We start from the raw sequence: 27,301 nt of genomic DNA, 5'->3' as shown, positions 1-27,301 counted from the left end.
TCAAATGTATTCAGTGCTGAATTGTTACCAACTTGCTGCTTTCTACAGGTAGTATAACTTTCCGGAAGTAGGTTCTCCAAAATTTTCAGATTGGTTTGCACTCTCATTTTGAATTCTTTTAATCTCTTTATTTTCAGAAGTTAAATTAAAGTCAAAAGACCTGGAAAGTGAATTTGCAAAAATACTACAAATATAATTCTTTGCATGGTTTTAAATGTTTCAGAGCTAATGAGAGACTAGCAGAAGCCAATGCTAAGCTCCTTCAAGAGCGCCATAGAAGCAAATCTTTAATTGCAAGCAGCATCGTCGGTGGAGGTCTGGCTGCAAGTCCAGTTCTATATTCAACTGAACTGGGACATCTTGGCAACAATTTGGCACTGAACAGAAGTCTTAGTCTAGGAGGAAGCTTCCTTGGCCCACCTGGGAATGCATTATCGTCAAGAAACAGGGTTGAAGCCTATGTGGCTAAGGTAAGCATTGTGAAATGCTCTTCTAGCTACTGTTGAAGAATATTTGTAAGCAAAGTTATGATTCTTAGTGTACAGTTGGAATCTATCAATAGTTTGAAACCATAGTCTAATATGCTAAACCAACAGCTGATCATCAAAACATTATACATCTGTGTGGCAGGGATGAAGGCTTTCTGTCATTGGGATTGTACAAAATTCCAAGAGTCCTCAGAGACCAAAAATACTGGCATCTAAATAATGAACTACTATTAACTAATACATGTCTATTTATTAACAAGAGAAAATATGATAAAGAATGCTGCGGAAGAAGTTCCCAGCTAAGCTATTCATTAAATTTTAATGTACAGTGTGTAGATAATTGTATGACATCTTTAAAATGGATAACTTTGAATGCAAAATCCCATCAGACATCTTTACTCAAGACAATTTTTCTTTCCTTGCTGATTTTCATTTTAGTACCTTCTTTTCTGAAACATGTTTTAGTACATTAATACCAATGCAAATGATGCTTCAAAACTAGGATGATAGCAGCATGATTGCTTAACTTCTTACTATATAGTGTATTGTGGCATGCATGCTGTGCCTAGGAGGCATCTCTTTTTGTGGTTCCTGCTGAGTATTATTACCTGAAATGATAATATCTAAATAAAATAAATTATTCTTCAGGAAGTCTTCACAGCTTTCTAATTTTACAGCAATGCTGCAACCTCTACAATAGCTTTGGTAAAAGTAGCATAAAATAGTACAGCCCTAACAGAACGGTGAGCGTTATATCAGGAGATCTGGAAGCCAGATGTTAGTAGGTTGTGATCAGTTCTCCACTTGGCACAGGATTAAAGCATGGATAAGCTTCTCTGTTCAGTCAGTGTGTTTTATTGCTCACGTATTCTGTTGTTGAATGAGTGTGAAAAGTTATTAATTCACCTGCAAGTCCATCTCAGTTCAGTGGTCCCACCCACATGGGAAGGATCCCAAGGATCCCATTTAAACAACATGTCTACATATTGCATCTTTTTTGTTTGTTTGTTTTGTTTAGTTTTTGTTGTTTTTTAATGGACAGAGGAGCGTAAGTAACACGTAGTAGTGTCAGTTACAAAGATGAACTTTTCTGATTTACTGTCAGTGTGTCTTACTTATATCATGCAAGTAGTGTGAACAGGATGCAATTCAGGGACCCATGCAAAAGTGAAATAAAGAAAATGCCAGGACAAGGGAATGAGGGAAAGGGAGCAAGGAACTAGTAAGGGAAGAATACAGAGATGGGAGCAAGGTATTAAAAGAAAAAGAAGGAAACCATCCCATTTCTAGAAGAGAAAAGGTTAACAGCTGTTCTTTCTTTCTTTGAAGAAAGAGTAAAAAGACAGTGAAGGGAAAGAAAGTGGGAGTACGTAGGACTGTTTCCTAACTGAATTACAGCAAAATTCTTCATATAGTCCTTTCCATTTTAGTTTTCCAGAAGAATTTGGAACTCTTTGGGCTTCTTAAAGTTTGGTCAATACCAAGGTCCATACTTTCACTGGTTCCCTTAAACATGTTATAGAAATTAAATATTTAAAATGTTATTTCATAGCTCGTTTTTATGTAGTTGATAATATTTATTCCTAGCTTTTATATGGGCTGCTTCAACAGGTTGTGAAGAACGATTCACAAACCTGCTTGTGAAAAACAATACTTGAGCTGATTCCAAGAAAATGTGTGCATTAGATCTGTGAATGGTGATACTGTTCTCAGTCAATATCCTGACTTCAGTGGCACCCATAAAGTTGTTTTTTTTCTTTCTTTCTGATTGTATGACTCTTGCATTTTGCGAGGGATTGGTGTTATGGGGAAGGCTTTTAGATTTTGGTATTGTTTTTTGAGGCTTCACTTACAAGGTTTAAAACAAAACAAAACAAAACAAAACAAAAAACAAAAAACAAACAAAAAAAACAAAAAAAAACAAAAAAACAAAAAAAAAAACAAAAACAAAAACAAAAAAAAAAAAAAAAAAAAAAAAAAAAAAAAACAACAACCATCAGCCTTGAGCAGACTCACAAGGAAATGTGAGAAAAAATTGAGTTATACAGTCCGGCCTCACCTGGAGTACTGTGTGCAGTTCTGGGCACCACAGTACAAGAAGGACATTAAACTGTTGGAGAGTGTCCAGAGGAGGGTAACAAAGATGGTGAAGGGCCTAGAGGGGAAGATGTATGAGGAGCGGCTGAGGGCACTGGGCCTGTTCAGCCTGGAGAAGAGGAGGCTGAGGGGAGACCTCATCGCAGTCTACAACTTCCTCGCGAGGGGGAGTGGAGAGAGGCAGGTGACCTATTCTCCGCAAACACCAGTGACAGGACCCACAGGAATGGTGTTAAGCTGAGGCAGGGGAAGTTTAGGCTTGACATCAGGAAGAGGTTCTTCACCAAGAGGGTGGTTACACACTGGAACAGACTCCCCAGGGACGTAGTCACTGCACCAAGCCTGTCTGAATTTAAGTGACTGGACTGTGCTCTTAGTCACATGGTCTAAACTTTTGGGTAGACCTGTACAGTGCCAGGAGTTGGACTTGATGGTCCTTATGGGTCCCTTCCAACTTGTGATATTCTATGATTCTATGATACATTATATTTCTCCATCTTGAATTACATGTTAGGTGAGGTTTTCTGTTTATTATTTGAAGGGGGCTGGGTTCTAAATTTCTCTCATGGGACCTAGTCCCCTGAAGTTTTCTCTGATCTTGTTTACAACCTACAGAAACTTTATCAGTAGAGAAGCTGAGGATAATTGGTTCATACTATACATGCTTTATATACGTGCTTCTTAGGATTAGCTTTCAATTCTAAAATAATGTGATATTCTAAAGTTTTTTTGTTCGTTTGTTTGTTTTTCTGAATGAAGGTAAATCCTCAGATAACTTACCCATTCTTTTACAATTTTTGCCACACCCCTTTAAGAAAAACCCGGAACTCTTAGCTTGCCTGTTTTCCCCTCAATCAAGCAGAAGGCTGGTCTCTGGGACTTAGAATTACTGGTGTGAATTTATCCTTCTTTTCACCAAATCCAACAGTTTGGGAACAACTGAGACTACTTGTAATGGCAATGTCTGTAGACTCAAGTCACTCAACGTTGAATATATTCAGAAGAATCTTAAAACCTAATCTTGTGTTTTCAGTCCTTCAGAAAAAGAAGCAGGGTTCTCAGGTGCAGTAGTTGCTAGAGGATATGTATCTCAGCATGTATTTCACTAGAACTGGTATTTGAAGAGACACCACGTACCTGAGGAACTGAAAGCACGGGATTCCTGACAGGTGCATGTGTAAAAGATTTGAATTAGAAGTTATAATCTATTTTGAACTATTTTACCAGTTGTGCTGCTTAAGACTCTGCCTAACTTGTCACCAGACAAGTTAAAGACACAAAAGTTTCTCAGACTAACAGTGAGGTGAAGAAAAGGCTTAACTTCAGTTATACCTCAGATATTTCCGGTAACCTGGTTCCTTTCTACTGGGGAAAAAAAAAAAAAAAAAAAAAAAGCCCTCTGAATTTGTATTGCCTTTAAATTCAAGCTGAGTGCTGCCTTACTGGGTGAAAGAGATTACAAGCACTCCTGACAGTAAAGCTTAAAAAGACAGGGAGTTAAGGAACTTAGATCCCAGTGTGCCTCAGGTAGTTATCTTGCACTTTTTTTTTTAAATCAAAGCTCTTGGTGGAGATTTGGTGCTTCTGTCTCTACCTTCCTCAAAGTGAGGAAGGTTATTTGAAGTACAGGACATACCTCTCCTTGAAAGAGGAAGCTTATATAGATTTTGACTTTGCTTTGTGAAAAAGCTTTGAAATAGCTTCAAGGACAAGAAGCTGAAAGTATTTCACACTGCCATTACTCAAAATGCTGGTATCAATTCCTTTGTCCATGCAACTGGTAGAAGGTAAATTGTGCTGTTCCAAACAAGAGGATGTACTTAGGGAATTTAGAGCTTCATGTAAACATGACATGACAAATTTGGAGTTTCAAGGCGTGAAAGATTTCAGTTTTTATAAACTACTGTTTAACATTAGAAGGCTAATATCACTGATGATGCATTTAGCCTTACATTTTGAAGACAGTCATGTTGCAGACTCAGCCAAAAATGAACATCTTACTCTCAACAATTATAAAGAAACGCATGTTCCATTACAGTATAGCCCCTTTCCCCATACCAAGCGTATATGCTGCAGAAATCAATGACCTTGAAATGGACATGCAAAAGCATCTTGAAAAATCCAAAAAAATTCATACTGACACATGCTAATTAACCAAAAAGATCAAATCACATGTAAATGTCTGTTTTATTATTATATTTTTATTGTTATTATAATCTTTTGTTATTATTAGAACTCCAGGAGTGAGGAGTAAACTACAAGTCCTTGAAAAATTCCATGTAAGTCACTACAAACAGTAGCTGTAGGAACTAACAAGCGATTCATTATGTTCTGGAATAATGTTGGCTGAAATTGGTTACATATTAGGACTGGTGCCATTTGGAAAAGTGTGTCTGTATTTCTGTTACAGGAGCAAAGAGATCTTTGATGAGTTCTGTTTTTCAGTTTATGATTTGGTCTGCTGACTCCCAAACTGCTCACAAATTGGCCTATCACTGTCTAGAATTAGACTGAATCAAGCAGATGAAACACACATGCAAGGTTCTTTTAGTGGTCTTCTTACCATAATTTGGGAACTGCTGCTTTAGGCCTTAGATAAAGGCAGGGAATTTCTGCTGCAAGGAGTTTCGGAGGCAAGAGTCCTGTTAATAGGTTCAACAAACATCAAGCTTAAACCTTAACAGCTGTGCCAAAGGCATAGTGAAAATGAATGTGAGTGCATTGACACAGAAAATAATAGTGAACGCTGCTAGATGCAACACGTGTGGTTAGTGGATATATGAAACTAGCTTTTCTACTGGTAATGTGAGAGCAGGAATGCCCTCCTCCTACTCTGTCTCTCAATTTCTGTTCCCTTTCTGATTTTGTTTCCTGTCTGCATTCCTGTATTGTAGCAGTCTTTGTATCGTTAGCCAATTTAGTTGTTTTATTTACATGTAGGTCATGTTCTTAGTTCTTACTGAAGACTTCTGAACTTAAGGCCATTGTTCTTTCTTCTTCAACTCCTTAATCAAAAATCTGTTCTTTCTCTTCTCTGCAGCCAGATACATGACAAGGTTTGTAGCCAGTATTGTTTCATGTTGGGTGGTATTATATACTAGAAATGTTTTTGTCTATATATGCTGTTAGGTTTTGATTAAAACTTTTACACGTGCATTCACATTTTCTTATTACTGCAAATATTTTAAACTTGTTAGTTTGTCCAAGAGACAGGATCACCTCTGCAGAGCGTTTTTGTGATTTAATGTATGTTACAGTTTTCGTGGTAGTTAACTGTCTATAAGATATCCTCCTTGCCAGTTCTGATATTCAGAAAGTTCTTGGTAGTAACAGCAATTCATATACGAAGTGCCAGTACTGTTCTGACTTCCTCAACTGTGAGTATCATTTCATGGAGTCTCACAGGATCCAAGTTACTCTGCTCAAGCAACCTGTGTGGGTAAGTAGTAAGTCAAAACTGCTCTCTGAAAAAGAGTTTTCGAGAAGGTGACTGCCGCAGGGCAACCCAGGGTGCTACTGCCTGAAGAGATGTGCAGTGGAATGAGAAGTACCTCTGGGTAGAACTTGGTGCAGAACAGATCAGAGATCATTAATCAGTTTTCAGTTGTGTTACTGTTGTCTGGCAGAAGTTTTTCTGGAATCTGAAGTTGTCACCTTATTGCTCAGGAGGTTCAGGATAGTCAGCTGTGTTGCCTTTTCCAGGGGGATAAGGGAAGGAAAACAACAGTGAAGGCACAAGTTATTGTCTTCAAGTGTGTATTTTGCCTGGCATTTCATTCCCTCTTTTGGAAATGAGCGTGCCAGCTTATTTTTAACCCACTCCTCTTTCCTCAGACTTTCATGAGGTTCACAAAGATGTTAACAGAGTATATAAGAAAAGAAGAACTTCCTATTTTCTTTATTCATCTGTACTTGTTGGGGAGGATTTGGTGGGCCTTCTGATCACTGTGGAGGCTCCAGAAACCAGTGGAAGTGGTTTCTCCTTCTGAACTACTACTGCTCTGCTTAGGATTGGTCTTGTTTATGAGTTAGCTTTTAGTCTAGCTACTTGGTTTCCTTCATCTTTTTGTTAGCAGTGTCTCTGTGCATTAGGCTCCCTTCTGCCTAGGATTTTGCTGCTTCTTTCCCCTGCTTGTAAATAACTAGAGGTTGAAGGATCTGGGGGATCCTCTTCCTTCCTTCTTTCAGCTCCTTGTTCCCTTCTTCTACCTGTGAAGGTACCAAGAAATATCACTGAGTGATTCTTCTTCAGGTGGAGATGGTGAATTTGGTTGCAGCTATCCCTGTGGTCCTGGAGAGAACGCCCTTCCCTCCTCGCTGCTGGTTTGTAGCCCCACTTCTTTGGCCCTCACAGTGGCCTGTTATGGCTCCTCTTGTGAGGATTTGCACAGTTCTTCCCTTCCAGAGATTCTTGCTTTCCCTGGCCTGTTGAGTACATTGAACAGTTTTTCAGTTCTTATCTTTGATACGTTGCTAGGCGAGCCTCCTCATTTCATAAAATAAATCCCTGTTCCCCCAGGGATTCAGCACTGAAGTCAGAGAATGACTGAATGGGTGAGGTTGGCAGGGGCTTCTGGAGATCATCTAGTCTAACCACACCCCTGCTCAGAGCAGGTCAGCCACAGCAGTTTGCTTAGGGTCATGTCCAGCCAGTTTTTGAGCATGTCCACGGACAGAGACTCCACAACATTTCCTGGCAAAGTGTTCAGTGTTTGACCATACTTGCTAAAATAATAATACAAAAATCCTTATGTTTGAATTGATTTTCCTCTATTTCTACTTCTGCCTATTGTTCTTTCACTTGGCACCACTGAGAAGAGTCTGGCCCTGTCTTCTTTATACTCCACCCACAAATCAGATAGTTACACCCATGGATAAAACCCCCTGAGCCTCCAAGCTGAACAGTCCCTGCTCTCTCAGCCCATCCGCAGAAGTCACATGCTCCAGGCACCTGATTATATTCATGGCCTTCATATTTGCTAATGACACAGGTCTGGAAGCTATCTGTATGCTGTCTGTTTCGACAGTCACTTCTATGTGTCACAGACTTGATGGAAGATAATACAGGAGTCATGAGTACCATCAAATGTACACAACAGCATGTAGTGCTGGGGCTGTGGCTCTTTGAAAAGTCTGATTTCTCACTATGAAGACTTTGCAGTCAGAATACAGGGCAGTAACTTAACTAGTTGGCAGCAAGAACCAGCTTCTAGGGGTGAGAGGGGTAAAGGCTGCTTCCTAGTGATCCAAGCCGATTTCAGTTCCATAGTAAAACACACAGCATTTGTTTTGCAGAACCTGCAGCTGCTGCTCATAGCTTCTCAGTAGACAGGTAACAAGAAAATAACGTGTTTTTATTCTTTTTGCATGTGTAATAACAATAAGGAAAAATACTGGCATGATCTATAGCAGCTCTTCCAATTTTCCATCTTAAGGTGGAAAAAAGAAGAATATTGATGCGCGCTTTTTTGTCCACAATGGAATGTGTCGGTCCTTCAGCAGCTGCTGTTGCAGCTGTTCTCTTACAAAGTCGCGGAAGTAGTCCTCAACCGAAACAGGCCCCATGATGGCGTTTGTGCATATCTTATTGTTTGGCTGACGTTCTGCTCGTGTATTTGAAGATGGACATCAACCATACACACACTTTTATAAAACCACTGTGCTTTCTTCCTCTACTTTTTTTATGCTCAGTTATGTTCCAGATGGTGAGTTACCGATTTTGTTGTGCTAAAGTTAATGTTGCTCAGCAATGAGAATGCTATGGCCTGGCTGACCAAGAGTTTCTCTTTGTAAAAAAATCAACCCCCAAACGAAGACGTCTCTATTTAGGATGATGTTTTCATTGTTTGACATACATGGGTTTCAAAACTGTTTAATTTTTTTATTGCAAAAATATAACTCTTGAAATTTTAACTATATATTTTACCTGTAACTCTAGATACGGCGGGAACTGGATGAAAAAATCACTAAAGAACTTGAACAAGGTAATGTGTAATTCTGTTAGCAGTGTTTTTAAGGAAGATGATGGTTGTTCCTAATTTTTGGAAATACTGACTTGAAAGCTGTCAAGGGCACACCTGTTTTCTGCTAACTGTCTGATTTAGAGTTTTATGTGGAAAATTTCCTGCTTACCAAAATACTGCACAGAATGTTCTGCAGTTACTTGAGAAAAAGCAAAGGAAACTAAACTACCTCCCCCACACAGGTGCACTTGACTTAAGCTAAAGGTATCTCTAGTCCTCAGACACAAATATCAAACATAAAAGAAGTCCTGAAATAAGATTTTTATAGACTTCAGCCATCACTTCTCTTTCTGCATACATTCATTGCATTTGGCACTGAAGCGTACCATGACACGTTTTCTGGTGTTAGTTCTAGGTTTTTGCTGTCTCTTATTCACTGCTTGTATTTGTAGTTTACACGTTGCAATCTTCGGATGAGCAAGAAGAATCAGTGACAAAATGCATCCTTTCTTTAGGAAAAGTTTGTTCAGTAATGTTGAGGCAAATACAGTATGAGGTGGTTGCTCGCAACATGTAGTAAAAAACATGTTCTGCAATATGAGGCCAGGTCTCCAGAGAGAAATTGCACCTCTTTCATGATAATCGTACTGCCAGAGTCACTGCTGCTGTGCCTGGAGCTATTTTGAAGCAACAAACCCCTGAGAGCATTGCCTTCTGTTCCAGTGTGCTTCATTTATGTGTAGTGAGTCCAGCTGTTGCTTTACATCTCTTTACATTTGCTTGCATGGACACAAACCCATTGCTTTATATCCACTGGCGTTTTCAAATGTAGTGATGTGTATGCTAGGAGTCATAGTTTTGTTTGAGGGGACCTTGCCTCAAGAAGGTGGATGGATGGAAACACAGCAGAGCTTTGTTTTTCTGCTCTCGTTGCATGTGTGTTTCCATGGAGGAAAGAGGGGTTTGCCAGGGCAAGTTATAAAGACACCCCACAGAAAAGGCTGCATTAGTTCCAGGCTGGGGAGACTTGTCCTGCTTGGATTGCAGTACGAGGTGTTTCCATTTTCAAAGGCAGATCTTTTTCAGATTGGTCACAATGAATACGGAAGCTGTTTTTAAGGGGTAGTGTTCCAAGATCTGCAGGGAGCTAAATTTAGCACCGGTGTAAGCTGGTAAGCTGTAAACTGGTGCAAGAGTTGTTTGCAGATTCCCTGAAGGTGTTATGTGTGTAGCTTCTGAAATTTCTGTCACTAGTTTTAGAAGTACTGTTGACTGATAATTAAATGTGGAAAACAGTGTTTCTTCCTTTGTGCCTGTTCCTTTTTCTTTTTCTTAGAAGTTTTTAAATCTCTCTCCAAATTTTAGCCTGTCCAGTTGCCCATAATATAACTTATTTGAGTTAGTCTACTGTAAAAGTAGCATCATGAATCTTGTTTCTTTTCTCCCCAGCCACTGCTGAACTTGAAACTGGATCTGCTGGAGCTTCTCCCATGGTATCTACTGATGGATCTTCAAAAAATTTCAACGTTGACCAGGATCCCCTTTGCAAGGCAATACAGGAGTACCGTGATGTTTTAACCAAGAATTATTTGATCTGAACAAAATGCAAGGGAAAGGCACTAGAAAGTTTGTTTACGTAACATATCTGTGGTTTCCCATCCCATGGCTCAGAAGCAAAAACATCTTCATTGCAGTTTGAACATAAATTCTATTAAATAGGTGTCACTTGTTTTTTGATGTATAGTTGGTTTATTTTGCACTCAAAATAAGAACCATATCTTTTTTTTCTGACTAGCAGAATGACTTGATTCATGAACTTTACAGAACTCTCAAAATGTTTCTGATTAAAGTTAGTTGAAATATTTTGTTCCCCTCTTGTTCAGTGTTTTAACAAAAGCATTTATTTTGTTCTGTTTAATACTTTCATTCTATGTGTTTTAGTGTTTCCAGTGTTATTTTAATGCTTAAGGATATCATTTGGTTGGATTTTTGTCTGCTGCTTCAGTCCTGATGCAGTGAATATTTGTTGATTAAGTGAAAGTTTTACCAGTGTTTAAGCTGGAAAACAGGGCACTTTATATTGCTATCACTTTTATGTCCACTAGGCTTAAAAATACTGTGAATGTACAGTAGTGCCAAGAAAGCTTTTATGTGGTATGTTTGTTTTGGTATCCATGTTGGTTTTTGTATTAAAACTTGCTTCAGCTTTAGACATTTGTAGTTGCTAGATGAACACCTGTGGTGAACCTGAAACAGTCCATATAGGGAAAAAGGAATATTAACATATCAACCTTTGGTCTGCTTGGTACTTAACAGTATTTGTGTGATAGAACAGCTTTTTGTTGCTGCTAACAGCTGATGGTACAGTGGCTGCAGCCCAGGTGAAGGGCAGTATTGTGGGACGTTTGTGTCAATAAAAGAAGCAGTTTTACTTATTTCAGGGAGTTATCTGCTACTGAAGATCAGCAGTCTTCACTTCATGTCTACCAAACTTGCTGGCAATTAGATTATAGAACAAATGAAGTCCAGATTCTGGAGAAATAAAAATGGTTGTACTGAATGAAGCCTGGAAAAAAAATAATGTTTTTTTACCCATTAATTCAATAACTTAACAGGCAGTGAGGAAAAGCAGTGAATGCTGCTATGTCTCTCTGCTCCTTTTTGTATGAATACAACAGTTTTGTGAAGCTAATACACTGTATTTAATTCCAGGCATTATGTTTCAACTTGGTATTTAATAAAATTTAAAATCTAATATGTCTTTGTTTTATTATATTCCCCTTCTTGATTTTGTTTTCAACCTCCTTCCTTGCTTGTATGACTTGCTAGAGCTGTCCTCTGCTCTCTTCAGCTCTGTTCATGGCTGCGTCTTCAGCCTGGCCTGAGAGCAGGTAAATGGCTGAAAAAAAGGCACCCGTCTCGTCCTTTTCTTCCACTTGAGGCTTGAAGCACATTTGTGTAAAGATCAGGGACTAAAATTGAAGTATTGGTACTAACCACTTTCCAGGCTACTTTTTAGAGCAATTCTGCTTGTGGTCCGAAGCAGATGAGCTGCTGGTAGGCATGAAAGGTTGTCAGATCCCACAGCTTTGGATCCCATGAGGAGCTGATCAGTTTGTAGCCTGCCGAGAGGAACAGTGTTAAGAAATTCCTCTGGCCTTCAGCACGGTGGTCAAAGAGGAGTTCACATTGTTGGAGAGATGCTGGAAAGTACCAAAGAGAAAGCAAGAGCAGAAAGTCTCGGCCTTCACTTTGTGTTGTAATTTTAACAAACTCAGGTATGACTTCTTTTAAGTGTCTTCCTAACCTGCTTCTGTGCTATTGGCTGTCAGTGAGAGGGGAAAATTGGGTGGAGAGGTGTGATCTTAACGAACGTTTAATGAAAGGCTTGCTGATCCTCAGGGGTGATACTCTAACAGGAAACCATGGGTAAAGTCTGTGGTGTAAATCTAGCCGTGTGCAGGGCTATTTGGGGTCTTTTTGGCAGCAGGTTAACACCTCTCCCTCTTGAAGAAACCTCTTCTGAAAAAGTCTGTGCCCTTGTGCTGTCTTCAACTGGTTCAGGAAGGGATCAGGGTGTTCAGATGCCTGCAGCAGGGCCAGCTGTACTTGGCACACACTCAGGCCACCTTTTGAGAGGCAGCCATGAGTTTTGTTGGTGAGCCCCAGCCCCTGGGGGCCCTCCTAGGGCAGCCTGTGGCAGTGCTGAGGCCTCCTGAGCTCTGTGCCTCCCTCTCCACCTCTGCCCACCCAGGTGGGCACCTTGCTTTGCTCCCAGGGCCTCAGGTACCGTCCTTCTCCCCTCAGCCCTGCTACAGTGGCTGGGCAGGGGCCGTGCTGCTGGGAGCATGCTGAGGGCTGGGGTGAGGAGAAGCTGTGCGAAATCTGAGGGCTGAGCGAGGGCAGCGCTGATGGGCAGGGGGCAGAGCCTGGGCGGGCTGCTGCCAGGCCTTGCCCTGCTCTGCAGACACCCATCAGGGGCCTGAGCAGCAGCTGCTGGCTGATCCCCGGATCAGGGGATGGATGGTCTGCTCCACACAAAACCAGGGCTGCTGAGGGTGACGAAGTGCGCCTTTCTCAGAGTGGGTGAAGTATTTTTGCTCAGAATTTAGTAGAGACAAATTGGGAGATGGATATCTGCTGGTGATAAGCCCTAGGGCAACATGACAATGTCTGAGCAATGGATTGAGCACAGCATTCAAGAAGCATTTGGGCAACGCTGTCAGACATGGCTTAATGCATAGTCTCTTCTTCACATCAGAGACTGTTTTCACTCTGATCCTAAATAAATATTTACTTGAAAGAAACTTAAACCTGCCTTTTCAAACACCTTGAGCTTTTGCACTTCTTAAAATTAAGCTGCATTTATGCCTGACACGTATATCCAGGATGAGTTGGGACAAGCAGTAGAAGCAACATGGTGGCAAGCAAGAAGGCTGCTTCTGTTCACTTGATGAGCACACGCTTCCACGCACATTGCGCTTGCAGTTTAATCATGGAAGTCGTCCTGTGTGCTTTTACTGCTAATGATGTGATTGTTAGGAGGAAGGCGAGTCCCAGTCCTATTGACTGTTTACATCTTAATGTGCCCTGTTTTGGAAATCCAGTTCCAAACTAAGTGAAGTTCTATTGTGTGATACTTCCCCTGCAGCATCACACACTTTCAATCAGCACCCACTCCTCAGCCGTAATCACTTCCTGCTTTGGCATCTGTTCAGCACTGCACCTCACTGCAAAACAGAGCTCCTATGAATCTGACAGGCGTAGATGCGATGGCATGGATAAAATGGTGCTGAAGTTGCAGTAGAAAAGATTTTGTGTTTATTCGAAATGCTATGAACTGAATATAAAATAGTTGTAAATAGCTATGTTTCGGTTTTATAGTTGTGTGGGTTTTGCTGTTTTTTTGTTTGTTTGCATATTGCTTTGAGAAGAATTTTGAGAACCTGCCCCCTGTAGCTGAGGTCACTGCATCATCTGCACGTTCTGTCAGTGCAGCTGTTTACCATAAACCAGCAGGAGCTCTGATCAGACAATCTTCAGAAACACCACAGAGCTCAACTGCACACAGGTTTCCCTCTGTATCATAAGCAGAGCTGAAGTTTGAACTTACAGGAGTAAGAATTCCCAAGCCTTTAAACACAAAATTATTGAAGCAAGAACCATAATAATAATAATAATAATAAAAGTGTTTCAGGAAAGAAAGCTTCCATTTAACATTCTAATGCCTTAAATAATTCCTGAGCAGAGCAGGTTTTCTCACAGTTCCCCAGTGTTTCTGTAACACGCACAGTAATTGTATCTGCATTCAGGAGAACTTAACTATGACTTTTGTCCACATTTAACAGGTCGCTAACCTGTATCTTTCTTTTTTTTTGATGGGCTTCATTACTTCAATTCCAACTTTTGATATCTCCACCTGTACAATTTCCACTTCAGTTTCTATGGAATGTGTTGCAATCATCATCCTGGCAAAATATACGCTAATATCAAGACGAGGTAAAACTACATTGTAAAACAAAACGATAGTGATGGGAAGTAGGGTAAACAACCACTAATGGTGTTTGAGAGGACAGAAGTTGTACATACACAGGGCCTCTTCATGCACTTGTGCCCCCTTATGTAATGAAAACTTTTTATCTAAAAGCGCAAGTAGCAGGAAACAAGTTCAGTGCGGAGTGAAATTTCTTGGCATCCATTCTCTGTCAGTGTTACTGATGTAAGCCTAACAGCAGCAACACGTTGTCCAGCACAAGTCCCTGAGTTCCTGGAACGTGCTGCAAGGCTCCAGGAAGGAAGATATTACCGCCTAGATAAGGTCAGGCTTTTAGCACCAGCAAGTAGTTCTTGGCAGAAGTCTGAATGCTATTTTGTTTTCAGCTTTGATTGCTGCTTCCATCAGCAAGGCTTTTATTTCCCTCAGTATTTCTGCAATGACTGTAAAAAAAATAATGTAAAAAATAAAAATCCCCTAAACCAGAATATCCCATACTGTAAGAGACTAGCAGGTACAAGATTTTCAGGGCAAACACCCGGCTTGTTATTACCTTCTATCATATGCAGTTAAAATAAGCCTGGGGCAAGTTTCCATCCCTCAGCTCAAGGCTTGGTCTGTACAGACACCACCTTCTGACACATCTGGCTTTTATGTTTTTTGCTTGTTTGTTTTTTACCTGTGAATACTTGATACATTAAACATGGCTTATTATTTAAAATTATTTAAACAACAGGGCAGCTGAGACTGCCTGACTCCACAACTGCTTGACTCTATAACTCTAGGACTGCTATGACTTTGCTTTCTGGATCTTTATTGAGCCTGAAGAAATCCCTCCCACTTAAAAATAATTGTTTAGTTATATAATCTAGAGATTTATTTTCCTGCTTCTAATCTCTAAACTGCAGCGTACTCAACTGGAAAGCAGGAATAAAAACACAAGTAGCAAATATGAGCAAATTTGCAAACACTAGTGCCAGAAATGGAGCTGGCATTTTGTCTGTCTCCTTGTCTTGTGCTTTCTTTGGTTGGCACTGTGGCTCCTGAAACCCACGGCTTGAAAGATGCAAAAGAGAAAGGTGTTTTCAGAAGTACCATAGAACAAATAAATTTAGCAAGCACAAACCATCTTAACGTTTCACTAGTGTTACTCACATTTGGTGTTTCTGACTCTCTTCAACTGAGGCTTTTACTTTGTTGAGACCTACCTTCATGGTCACTGTCACGCTCCTTTAGCTGTTAAATGACAAACACCAAGCCACAGATTGTTAACTGTGGAATAAACTAAATCCCCTCTCACCAATTTCCCGGGAACACCAACCTGGTATTTAGGATTGTTTCTGTGTGAACCTGTAGAAGAAAATTCTCAGTGGAGTGCACTTAGAGCCAGCAGAGGCTAACAGGTGGAATTATGTTGCCACAGGGACAAAGAAACTTTCAAACATACAGAACCACTATGTTTCCTACGAAAATAGTATGCTGATTAAATTGTGATAGATGTGTCATTCAAACCACCTGTTTCATCACCAGCTCTAGCACATTCTGTTTGATATCCTATAAAATGGGTTGAAAGATAACGACTAACTCCAAGGACTACGGGTAACAGGCCGTAGGTAACCGTGAGGGTACATAAAGTCTGCATTTTCAGAACAAGTCCTCAAAACAGAATACACGTTCTTCCAAACCAGTAACTGTCTTGTACACCATGTGATATTTGAAGAAATTTGCTTGTAAATATGTTGACAGTGAGGCACTGCACATGGACTGCAAGTAGGTAAGTTGCTCTTGGACCACAGAAGATGGCTTCTGCTTTGCTTCATACACTCCAACTGACTTCAACTCGTTTTTTCATAAGCCATCTCCAGAGAAATGACTGAGCTATCCTCTTCCAGTACTAGCCAAGACTTGTCCTTTCACTCCAACATCTCTATTAAATAAACAAAAGGAGGAAGTGACCAACGTCAGGCAATGCAGGAAACTTAAAGGAATATGATGATTACCTCCAATTCAGCGTAACTTCCTCAGCATCATCTTTCCCTCCCCTGCTCATTTTTGTAAAATCAGTTCATTAACCTGCAAGGACACACTGAATTTTACTAAATGTCACCTGTTATTTATCGGATATTTGTTTTACGCTCATGGCAGGAAAAGTTAGGTTCCAAGCACACTATAGACCTTTTTCCTACCTCAGCAGAGCTCTCCATGTACCCTGAGGAACCAGCCGACAGTCACTTGGCCACAGCAGTCAGAATTCAGTGACAGTACCTTCACGTCCGAGAAGGGGATTCTTCTTTCTGAATATTTTTCCCTCCAGAAAATAAATAAACAAACAAACAAAATCTACCCCTTCCCAGAAAATACCACCCCACATCTCCTAGGAAACATTTCCTTTGCCACATCTGTACATGCATTGGGAAACCAACTGGCACACTCCAGCTGACATAGCCTTGTCCAACACAGTAATGGTTTCTGGTTCTTTTTTTCCAGTCATCTTTCATACCACCTAAGCATTGAGAGCATAACTCTTCCCTCAAAATTCAGCTGTTCTTCAGTTCTTCTTTTATTTCTTCAGTACCTTCAACAGCTTTGCTACATTAGCTGTGCTGTGGTTTTACCTGGAGTTCAGACACGCACAACCTTTGTACTTAAACCTCTACCCTAGATTCCTCCTCCAGGGACTAACATTCTCTATCTCTCTTTTTAGAATAATGAATACAAGGCCAATTTTCTATGTTCACTTTCTGGTTTCAATCCTGTTTATTTTTGCCACTGATTCATTTTATGAAAATTAATAATTTAATTATTATAATATATATAACAAATTATTATTATATAATAAATTATAATATATATAAAATAAATAAATTACAATATATATAATAATTATATTTTTATATAGGGACGTTTTTTTAAAAAATTATATTTTTATATAGGGACGTTTTTCAGGGACGTTGCCAAGAAAGTCAAGCGCCTGGTACGGCCCACTGACTACTACCCGCTACTGGTCTTTCAGGCTGGTAGCGATGAAGTAGCAAAGAGAAGTCCGAAGGCGATCAAAAGAGACTTTAGGGATTTGGGGCGACAACTTAAGAGGTTCGGGCGCGCAGGTTGTGTTTGCCTCTGTCCTTCCGATAGGGGGGATCGAAGCTGAAAGGCGTGCTGTTCGCATAAACTCGTGGCTTCGAGACTGGTGTGACCGGCACAACTTTGGGTTCTTTGATCACGGGAAGGTCTATGCTACGCCGGGCCTGATGGCACCGAATGGGATGGGCCTCTCTCGGAGAGGGGTAAGGATCTTTGGTCAGGAGTTGGCAGGGCTGATAGATAGGGCTTTAAACTAGAGTCGAAGGGGGAAGGGGCTAAAACCAGGCACGCCGGTGAAGACCTAAGTACGCTAGAATCAGAGGGGCTGTGTGCCAGTGAGGTCCTTCGGTTAGATCCACAAGGTGCTGAGTGTAAGGAGACGCACCTGAAATGCTTCTACACGAACGCACGCAGTATGAGGAATAAAATGGATGAGCTAGAAGTCCTGGCCCAGTCCCGCAACTACGACATCATCGGCATAAGCGAAACCTGGTGGGATGAGTCCTGTGACTGGGGTGTTGCGATAGACGGTTACAGGCTCTTCAGGAGGGACAGGCAGGGTAGGCGAGGTGGTGGGGTGGCGATGTATGTGAAGCAGGGGCTGGACTGTGTGGAACTCCAGGTCGGCGATGGCAAAGTTGAGAGCCTCTGGGTAAGGATCAAGGGACGAACGAATAAAGGGGATGTCGTTGTGGGAGTCTATTACAGACCGCCTGGCCAGGACGATAGCGCCGAGAACTTATTCTTTACAGAACTAAGAGAGGCCTCGAGATTAACTCCCCTTGTCCTTATGGGGGACTTCAACCTGCCAGACGTTAACTGGGAGTGCCACACGGCTGACACGAGCAAGTCCAGGAGGTTCATAAAGCACTTAGAGGATAACTTCTTGGTGCAGGTGCTAACGGAACCAACTAGGAAAGGTGCCCTCCTAGACCTGTTGCTAGAAAACAGAGAGGGTCTGGTGGGAGATGTGGTGATTGGTGGCCGCCTCGGTCATAGCGACCATGAAGTGGTTGAGTTCAAAATTTACAGTGACAGAAGGAAAAGTGCCACCAAAACCTCATCCCTAGATATGGGGAAGGCAGACTTCAGGCTGCTCGGGGAACTAGTCAGCAAGGTCCCCTGGGAAGCTGCTCTTGAAGGCCTTGATGTCCACCAGTGCTGGTCACTCTTTAAGCGATGCCTCCTAGAAGCACAAGATCAGGCAATTCCTAAATACCGCAAGTCAGGCAGGCGCGGCAGGAGGCCGGCGTGGCAGGAGGCCGGCGTGGCTGACCAGGAACATTCTTATGGAGATTAGGCGGAAACAGAGAGTGTTTCGCTACTGGAAGGAGGGCCAGGTGACATGGAAAGAATACAGGGATGCTGTTCGTGTCTGTAGGAAGAAAATTCGTGTGGCTAAAGCACACCTAGAGTTGAAGCTGGCTGTGTCTGTGAGAGAAAATAAAAAGGGTTTTTTTAGATATGTGAATGGAAAAAGGAGAACTAAAGAATACATAGGGCCGCTCCTTGACAGGGAAGGTCTTCTCACAGATGATGACATAGGCAAAGCAGAGACGCTTAACGCCTTCTTTGCCTCTGTCTTCAATGCCGATGATGGGCTTCGGGACCCAGGGTGCCCCGAGCTGGAGGACCGGGACGGTGGGGATGACAAACTCCCAACCGACCCTGAACGTGTGCGGGATTTGCTACTCCACCTGGATCCCTACAAGTCCATGGGTCCAGATGGGATTCATCCCCGGGTGCTGAAGGAGCTGGCGGACGTCATCGCGGAACCTCTCTCAATTATTTTTCAACGATCCTGGGAGTCTGGAGAGGTCCCGGTAGACTGGAAGCTGGCAAATGTTGTGCCGATTTTCAAGAAGGGTCAGAAAGAAGACTCTAGCAATTACAGGCCTGTCAGTCTCACATCAGTGCCTGGTAAAATCATGGAGAAGATGGTTCTCGAACGTATTGAGGCGCACCTGGGGGACAAAGCAGTCATTGGTCCCAGCCAGCATGGGTTTGTGAAGGGTAGGTCCTGCCTAACTAACCTGATTTCCTTTTATGATAAGATCACCCGTATGGTGGACCAAGGGAAACCAGCTGATGTGATTTTTTTGGACTTCAGCAAGGCTTTTGACACGGTTTCCCATAGGATCCTACTGGACAAAATGTCCACCATACAGCTAAATAAAAACATCATACGATGGGTGAGCAATTGGCTAACGGGCAGGGCCCAAAGGGTTATGGTAAATGGGGCTGCGTCAGGCTGGCGGGCGATCACTAGTGGGGTCCCTCAAGGCTCCATTTTAGGGCCGGTACTTTTCAATATTTTTATAAACGATCTGGATGTAGGAATAGAAGGCATTTTGAGCAAGTTTGCTGATGACACCAAACTTGGAGGAGTTGTGGACTCGAATGAGGGTGGAAAGGCCTTGCAGAGGGATCTGGATAGGTTGGAGAGCTGGGCGATCGCCAACCGCATGAAGTTCAATAAGAGCAAGTGCCGGGTCCTGCACCTGGGACGGGGAAACCCTGGCTGCACGTACAGACTGGGCGATGAGACGCTGGAGAGCAGCCTAGAAGAGAGGGATCTGGGGGTGGTGGTAGACAGCAAGTTGAATATGAGCCAGCAGTGTGCCCTGGCAGCCAGGAGGGCCAACTGTGTCCTGGGGTGCATCAAGCACGGCATCGCTAGTAGGTCAAGGGAGGTGATTGTCCCGCTCTACTCTGCGCTGGTGCGGCCTCACCTCGAGTACTGTGTGCAGTTCTGGGCACCACAGTATAAAAAGGACATGAAACTGTTGGAGAGTGTCCAGAGGAGGGCTACGAAGATGGTGAAAGGCCTGGAGGGGAAGACGTACGAGGAACGGCTGAGGGCACTGGGCCTGTTCAGCCTGGAGAAGAGGAGGCTAAGGGGAGACCTCATCGCAGTCTACAACTTCCTCGTAAGGGGGTGTCGAGAGGCAGGAGACCTTTTCTCCATTAACACCAGTGACAGGACCCGCGGGAACGGGGTTAAGCTGAGGCAGGGGAAGTTTAGGCTGGACATCAGGAAGGGGTTCTTCACAGAGAGGGTGGTTGCACACTGGAACAGGCTCCCCAGGGAAGTGGTCACTGCACCGAGCCTGACTGAATTCAAGAAGAGATTGGACTGTGCACTTAGTCACATGGTCTGAACTTGGGTAGACCTGTGCGGTGTCAAGAGTTGGACTTGATGATCCTTAAGGGTCCCTTCCAACTCAGGATATTCTATGATTCTATGATTCTGTAATTATATATAATATATTTATTAATATATAATATATATTAATTATATAATTATATATTATAATAAATTATCATATATAATAATAATTTATTGTTGTATAATAATTAAATTATAATTTAATTATTAATTTTCACTGGTGACCTACTTTTTAACTTCCTTGCAATAGGGCTTTGATTAAATAAAAAAGTTTCAGACTGGTGACAATTCAACCTCCTGCATCAAATACAGCTTTCTTCAGTGCCTTCTCTCTACCATATATAGTCAGGGACCTTGCTAACCACTACAGAGCGTTCACAAGTTTACAAGGCTATATTCGTCTTTTAGAAATACATTCAATGTATTTTAGAAATACACTGGGGGATTTCAAGAACCCCCTTCTGACTATCTCTCCTGGCCTTGCTTCCTTCACCAACACACCCAGAACAGGCTTTGGACAACTCCAGACCAAAAACAACAGCATCAAATTGAAGTAAAATCTGATGTTGAAACAGAAATTCAAACCAATTTGAATGTAGGCCAAAAATTAAAAAGCAACTTAGCATTGCTGAGATCTAAGCCTGAAGGTAACCAAACTCCACAGTTGCCAGTTTTTAGGCAGAAGTTTGCTTCTGAGCAGGCTCCTTCTTACAGGGAAGAGTTGCTGTCTGGAATACTAACCAGATGTGTGAGCAGGCCATTTTTTGCCTTCCTCACAGAAGGTTCAGTTTGACAACACAGAGCATGTCAACCTATACTTGGGCTTTGTGCTGCCAGTTCTCCCCAGTATCCTTTTTCTGAAAGATAGTTTAAACTGATCTTTCTCACTCTCTCAAAGAATGCTCTAACAACTACATTTAGGTCAGCCTGTGAGTGGAGACGCATCTCTCCTTCTTTAAGCTCTACACTGTAGCCTCCATCCTGTACACACAGTTTCACAGGTCCAGAAGGAGTGAACACAAGAGCGGAGGTCACTCACTGTTACACAACCTTTCTCCAACTAAACCTGAGTTCACACAAAAAAGCTTTGGTTTACCTTCAGGAACGAGTTCTCCACTTCAGGAACAAGGTAGTTATACACCATGTAAGGACTATCTTGAATATCTTGATACTGCTTGAATTTACCAACACATTTTAAATTATTCAGCATTAAAATCCAAAATAAATTAAATGAAAAAATTTGTAGTAAAACGTAGAAACTTTAATTTACATGCGAAACTACAACATATTCATAATAAAAAACTGGTGACTAAAGTTACACACAATTTGTAAAAACTGTCAATGTTGTTAAATAGGTCTGTACAACCAAAGATTTACAAAGTCCTTGTGCATTCTCTTCTTTTCAATGCACAACTGAATTTAAAGGTTCTGCTCGAATGTTTCCCAAATCAAGAGCTGAATCTGTCTCTTCATCAATCTCACCAATGACAGCACTGAAAAAAAAAGTTACCATTTGTTAAAATCCCCAGATACAAGTCAGGAAAGCCAAGACCGTTTTTATTTTTTAAATTTAATTGTAGAACTCTATCATTTGAACTTCAAATTTTGATGGCATCCCCCCCATCTCCTTATACCATTCCTGACTTCACAGCAATCAGTCACCTCTATTGCTGTGCCTTTTCCAAGCTGAAAAGCCCCTCTCCGTTCAGACTTTCCTTGACTGAAAACATTTTGTACCTCTAGCTATTCTGCCTTCTGCTCTTTGTGCATTTTCCTACTGCATCCCTCTTGACAATAGTGGTATACCAGGTGTTTATGCAATGACACGCTGTTTGCAGTTTTAATTTTCTTTCCAGTGATCCCCGATATTTTTTCTCTCTGGTAAATCGGCATTTATGAAGAAGTTGCTAGAGATAAGGGTAGCAACTGAGTTTCGAGAGTAAGAAATCCCAATACCGGCACCTAGGTTCCCGTGATCATCAGCAGAGACTGAGGAATTTGACTTGCCTTGAAACAGAAGCCTGGCCAGCTGAGCAGCTTTCTTAGTTCCACCACTGATTAGATCCTCACTGTGCTGGCAGCTTTGACAACACAAACACACTGCTTATGCTAACTGAATATTCAAGTATGGACCAGCATGAAACCCGATTTCTGCTTTCTGCTTCTGATACCACAAAAACACACATATTTAAGAGGTTTCTCTCTTTAACCAGCTTTTCTTCACAGTCTTTACTACTGTTTTACACACAACTGCTTAGTGCTAAAGCCTTTTTTTATTTTTCCTATTTCAAAAAATGCTTCTAAAACTGAAGTCGTCTTCCTCCTAACAATCTTTACCTGCTGTTGAAACACACTGAGTTTTTCTGCTTTATGGCGCATAACCTCTACAAGATTCTAGCATGCATCTTTAACACTGGAATACCTATAAACATTTTATCCCTTGACTGTTCATTTTACTTTTCAATAAATTCTCTACCTTCTCAGAGATTCCTTTTTTTGAAGTTGCTGTTACTTGGCTGCTTCCCCCCCATAAGAATGCTGAAGGTCAGCATGTTAGGAATTGCAGGAATACAGAATTATCCCTTCTAGTGAATATGTTTCTGAATTTGTTAAGCTTACAAAAAACCAGAATATTTTCTATGAAATAATATTTTAAGTATATTTGAGTAACACAGCAGCCTGGCATAGTGAAAAAAAACAACTAAGTAGTAAAAAAGAATTAGATTTTATTAAAGCAGCATCTTTAGTCCTACCTTTGTTCATTTCTCAATGTTTCTTTTATTTACTTTTCTGAAAAGATCATGTCAAAAGCAATGAAAACCTTGTAAAATAATGTTTTCTCAATGACGTTAGATAAACACATCTGGATATAAATTCAAGTCTTGACATTTCTTAGAACTATCTGTTGAAATTAGACAATTAAAATTCCTATCCAGACTTACGTGTTGGCCATTGCAACATGCTCTTTTTGGTTTTGATAAAAAAAACTCAGTTTTTGCCATGTTTCAGAAAGCTGCTGCAAAATTCATCTTCCTAGCAGGCCCATTTACCAGGCCTTCTTTCCACTGCTCTTGTAACCTCCCTATCTCTTTGGGGCATCACTCTGCATTTGATGAGTTTTGCTCTCATTCTGTCATATCATTTGACATAAAATATCAACTGCCACCTTGATCTGTTACTTCAGCAGCTTTGACTGTCCGGTTGCATTGTCAAGCCAGAACCTTCCAGCATTTTCCAGATTATCGAGTGTTCTCTGCGAACATCTCATCTTAACTCTCCCTTAGTGTGCCTAAAAAAAAATCCCACTGAAGTTAACCTTGTATACCAGATCACTGACCTACTACTACACACAACTACACACAAGTTGTTGTGCCACTTATTCATTTCTTCTGTCTTTTTCCTCTCTCGACAGACCCTGCCATTCACAGGTTGGAATAAAGAACACACACACGCACAATGCCTAGGCTCAAGAACGGGAAATGCTGAGCTTCATACCAACCGTTTTTCCACACTGCTATCAGTATATGACCTGGTTAACTTAGAGCTCAGAAATTCTCGGCTAACAACAACTTAACTTTAAAATGCAGGCACTTTTGCAACAGCAGCAGATATTTTGCTGCTTAATGTGCCTCAGCTTTGATAGCTCTCTATCAGTACTGCTACACAAAGATGTAAGATCCAGATGTATACAGACACAACTGCATATGTATATATAAACACATGCACGTAAATATATAGACATGCATACTTTCTTTTAAATTGAATTAAACAAAAAAAAGCTCTACTTACACATTATCACCTCGTACAATGTATAATCCCAGCACTACTTGCTCAACTCCTTGTGAAGAACTGAACACTCGTTCATGGCTCTCATCCAAAATCAAGTTAATGGTCTGATCAAAACCTTTGAGGGTTCCCTAAGAATAAAAGAAAAAGAAAAAAGCACACAAACATATAGCACTCCAATTGCCTTTTAAATTTACATCCTTGCTCCCAATGATTTCTTAAACAGCAAAGTGGCAATATTAAGTAAGGTACTGGAGAGCAGCTGGTCTACTTGGGTCTTATTGATAGGTTTAAACACAAACAGATGGAGAACTGAAGTTTGAAAACAGTAATTAATTTCAGGAAAAGGTATCTTTATTTACTGCGTAGCCATGCTAACAGCTACATTATTTAGTATTAGAAAAAAACAAAGTTTCCCTCATACCAATGAGGTCCTCTAAACTTATAATTTTACTATTTCTACACTGTTTTTGTCTTCCTTGTAGTGAAGCGTCAAGAAATCAAATGAGAAAAATAAAGGCAAGGAAAATAAAAGTTAAATTCTTACATTAACCAGTATTGAAACCATTTCTAATATGGGATTTTAAGTGACGTCTCCTTAAAGGAGGTTAGCTGGGTTCCACAATATCACTCAACAAAAATGTAAAACACACAAAAGGAAAAAATTCTGTGCTACTTCAACAAAAGTTTGAGAAAATGGAAACATAATTGATACATATAATTTATCACTAGTAATTAAGAAATTTAAACTCACTATACTGAGAATATATATATATATACATATATATATATATATATATTAATTGTTTTCTTCTTTTCCTCCTTGTTTTAACTCATAAGCCTTTTTTCATCTTATATTCTCCCCATCTTCATTTCAAGAGGGGGAGTGAGAGATGGGTTTGGTGGAGCTCAGCTCTCTGTGAAACCACCACACTCAGGTAAGACACCATAAATCAGACAGCAATAATAAACACTTACACCATCTACCCACACAGAAGTAAGTCATACGCTAATTCCATTCAAGTCTTTGTGGTAGAAAGTACCTTGCATTGTATCGCAAACTTAACCAAACTCCAGCCAGAGATGCTGGAGGGAAGCGATGCCATCCAGAGGGACCTAGACAGACTTGAGAGGTGGGGCTGTGCAAACCTCACGGAGTTCAAGGCCAGGTGCAAGGTTCTGCACCCGAGTCAGAGCAATCCCAAGCACAAATACAGGCTGTGCAGAGAATGGACTGAGAGCAGCCCAGAGGAAATGATCTGGGGGTGCTGGCTGATGAGAAGCTCAACATGAGGCAGCAATGTGCGCCTGCAGTGCAGAAAGCCAACTGTGTCCTGGGCTGCACCAAAAGCAGCATGGCCAGCAGGGTGAGGGAGGCAATTCTGCCCCTCTGCTCTTGTGAGACCCCACCTGGGGCACTGTGTACAGCTCCAGGGCCTCCAGCATGAGGACACAGGCCTGCTGGATCATGTCCAGAGGAGGGTCACAAGGATAATCAGAGGCTGGAGCACCTCTCCTACGGAGACAGGCTGAGGGAGTTGCGGTTGTTCAGCCTGGAGAAAAGAAGGCTCTGGGGAGACCTTACAGCAGCCTCCCAGTACGTAAAGGGGGCCTGCAGGAAAGCTGGGGAAGGACTCTGTGTCAGGGGGTTTAGTGATAGGGCAAGGGGGAATGGATTTAAACTAAAAGAGGGTAGGCTTAGATCAGACATTAGGAAGAAATTCTTCCCTCAGAGGGTTGTGAGGCACTGGCACGGGCTGCCCAGAGAAGCTGTGGGTGCCCCATCCCTGGAGGTGCTCAAGGCCAGGCTGGATGGGGCTTTGGGCAACCTGATCTAGTGGGAGGTGTCCCAGCCCATGGCAGGGGGGTGGAACTGGGTGGTCTTTGAGGTCCCTTCCAACCCAAACCATTCTGTAATTCTATGACTTTTGGTGAAGCTATGACATTTTTACTAAAAATACTGTTTCCCCTTTCCAGAGGCCACTCTAAGCTAACACAGACATACAGGAAGACCCAATCCTTGTGCAATGATCACACCACTAAGTTAAACTGAAAGTAGAAAAGGATCAAAATAAGGGGGAAAAAAAGAATACAAGAACATAAATAATATAGAAACAACAAAACCAGAACACTATACAGTCTAGTGTAGAACAGTTTGTGAGTTCTCAGCTTTTCAGGCTTAAACACAATCCCACTACAATTCTTCAACAATTATGGGCTTGTTTTTTCTGTAGCTGTACGGAAGAAGTGCTTTTAACATGAAAGTTGAAGAGCTTGCTGAACAAGGAGGACACTTTCGAGAGGAACCAAAGAGCTGAACAGAAAAATAAATGCACTTTCTGGTGCAGAGATGGTTGCTTTACAAAAAGCTAGCGTATTTGTGTGTGCGAGTTCAGCAACGGACAAGGCTGACAGGCAAGGGGTAAAATAGATGTGAGAAAAAACCCGTGAGTCTCACCACAATCATTCTTCCATCAGAAGTTATCACTGCGACAGTGCCTGGTAGCTCATTAAGGAAACGCTCGGAGACGTCTGAAACAGCACTAACACCCCCTGTAACACCCACACGCAACAAGCCTTTAGGAGAGCCAGAACAGCTTCTCAAGGGCCTTCTGAAACCAGAAAGGCAGCAGCGCTGCTAAGAAACCCTGGCGGCATGTTCCGGCGGCCTGCCCTAAAGCCTGCCCCCCCCCCCCGAGCTGCGCGCCGCGGGCCCTTACGGCTCCCACCTGCCGCTACCACCGGCCGCAGCTCAGCCCCGCACCTCCCCGCCCGGCCGCGCCCCGCTCCCGCGCTGCCGGGCCGCCCGCACGCAGAGGCGGCAACACCGAGCCAAGCGCCCCCGGCCCCCCGCGACCCCCCGGATGCGGTTGATGTAGCCCTCCAGCGCGGACGTCATGGCGGCCGCTCCTGCCTCAGCGCCTCCCGCCCGCCGCAGCCACCGCCCGCCCCTTCCGGCGCGCACCGACGACGCGAGGCGCCCGCTGAGGGGCCGCAATGACACATAACGGTGGGGGGGGGGGGCGGAGCGCTGCTGCCACACTGCCCAGCACATGGCTCCGGCCGCGGGGCGCTGGGGTTTCCGGTCCTGGCATTTCTGCAGGTTTTAAGAAGTGCCCTGTGTCACTGCATGGAATCACAGAGCAGCTACGGTTGCAAAAGGCCTACAATAACATCAATACAATGCCCTACTACCACTGTCACTCACTAACCCACGTCC

General features: G+C 42.1%; 2 protein-coding genes across 12 annotated transcripts in view; one reads left to right on the top strand and one right to left on the bottom strand.

The window, feature by feature from the left end:
• Positions 1-11,303, top strand: part of ANKRD26 (ankyrin repeat domain containing 26) — a 61,591-nt gene extending 50,288 nt beyond the window's left edge. For 10 of the 11 annotated variants that reach the window (XM_038179824.2, XM_038179821.2, XM_038179804.2 and 7 more), the window contains 3 exons: positions 224-470; positions 8,524-8,569; positions 9,998-11,303. In XM_038179824.2, the coding sequence (XP_038035752.2) occupies positions 224-470; positions 8,524-8,569; positions 9,998-10,146 (442 nt within the window). In that variant the 3' untranslated portion in view covers positions 10,147-11,303. The other variant, XM_072033452.1, reaches the window with a different exon arrangement.
• Positions 11,304-21,534: 10,231 nt separating this feature from the next.
• LSM8 (LSM8 homolog, U6 small nuclear RNA associated) lies at positions 21,535-27,069 on the bottom strand. The gene is made up of 4 exons (XM_027457790.3): positions 26,950-27,069; positions 26,540-26,580; positions 24,085-24,212; positions 21,535-21,788 (listed from the first exon to the last, which is right to left on the bottom strand). The coding sequence occupies exons 1-4, from the start codon at positions 26,978-26,980 to the stop codon at positions 21,698-21,700; spliced, it is 291 nt and encodes a 96-aa protein (XP_027313591.1). The 5' UTR covers positions 26,981-27,069; the 3' UTR covers positions 21,535-21,697.
• Positions 27,070-27,301: the final 232 nt, after the last annotated feature.

Source organism: Anas platyrhynchos, chromosome 1 (assembly GCF_047663525.1).
Source record: "Anas platyrhynchos isolate ZD024472 breed Pekin duck chromosome 1, IASCAAS_PekinDuck_T2T, whole genome shotgun sequence".
Lineage (NCBI taxonomy): Eukaryota > Metazoa > Chordata > Aves > Anseriformes > Anatidae > Anas > Anas platyrhynchos.
This window is presented reverse-complemented; position numbering and strand designations above follow the sequence as displayed.

Excerpts from the sequence above, each read along its gene's own strand:
- LSM8 (XM_027457790.3), bottom strand. The coding sequence starts at position 26,980 with ATGACGTCCGCGCTGGAGGGCTACATCAACC. Across the intron at positions 26,581-26,949 it reads GCTGGAGGGCTACATCAACC|GCACTGTCGCAGTGATAACT; the intron begins GCATCCGGGGGG and ends ATGAGCTACCAG. Across the intron at positions 21,789-24,084 it reads ATTGTACGAGGTGATAATGT|TGCTGTCATTGGTGAGATTG; the intron begins GTAAGTAGAGCT and ends TTTTTTTTTCAG.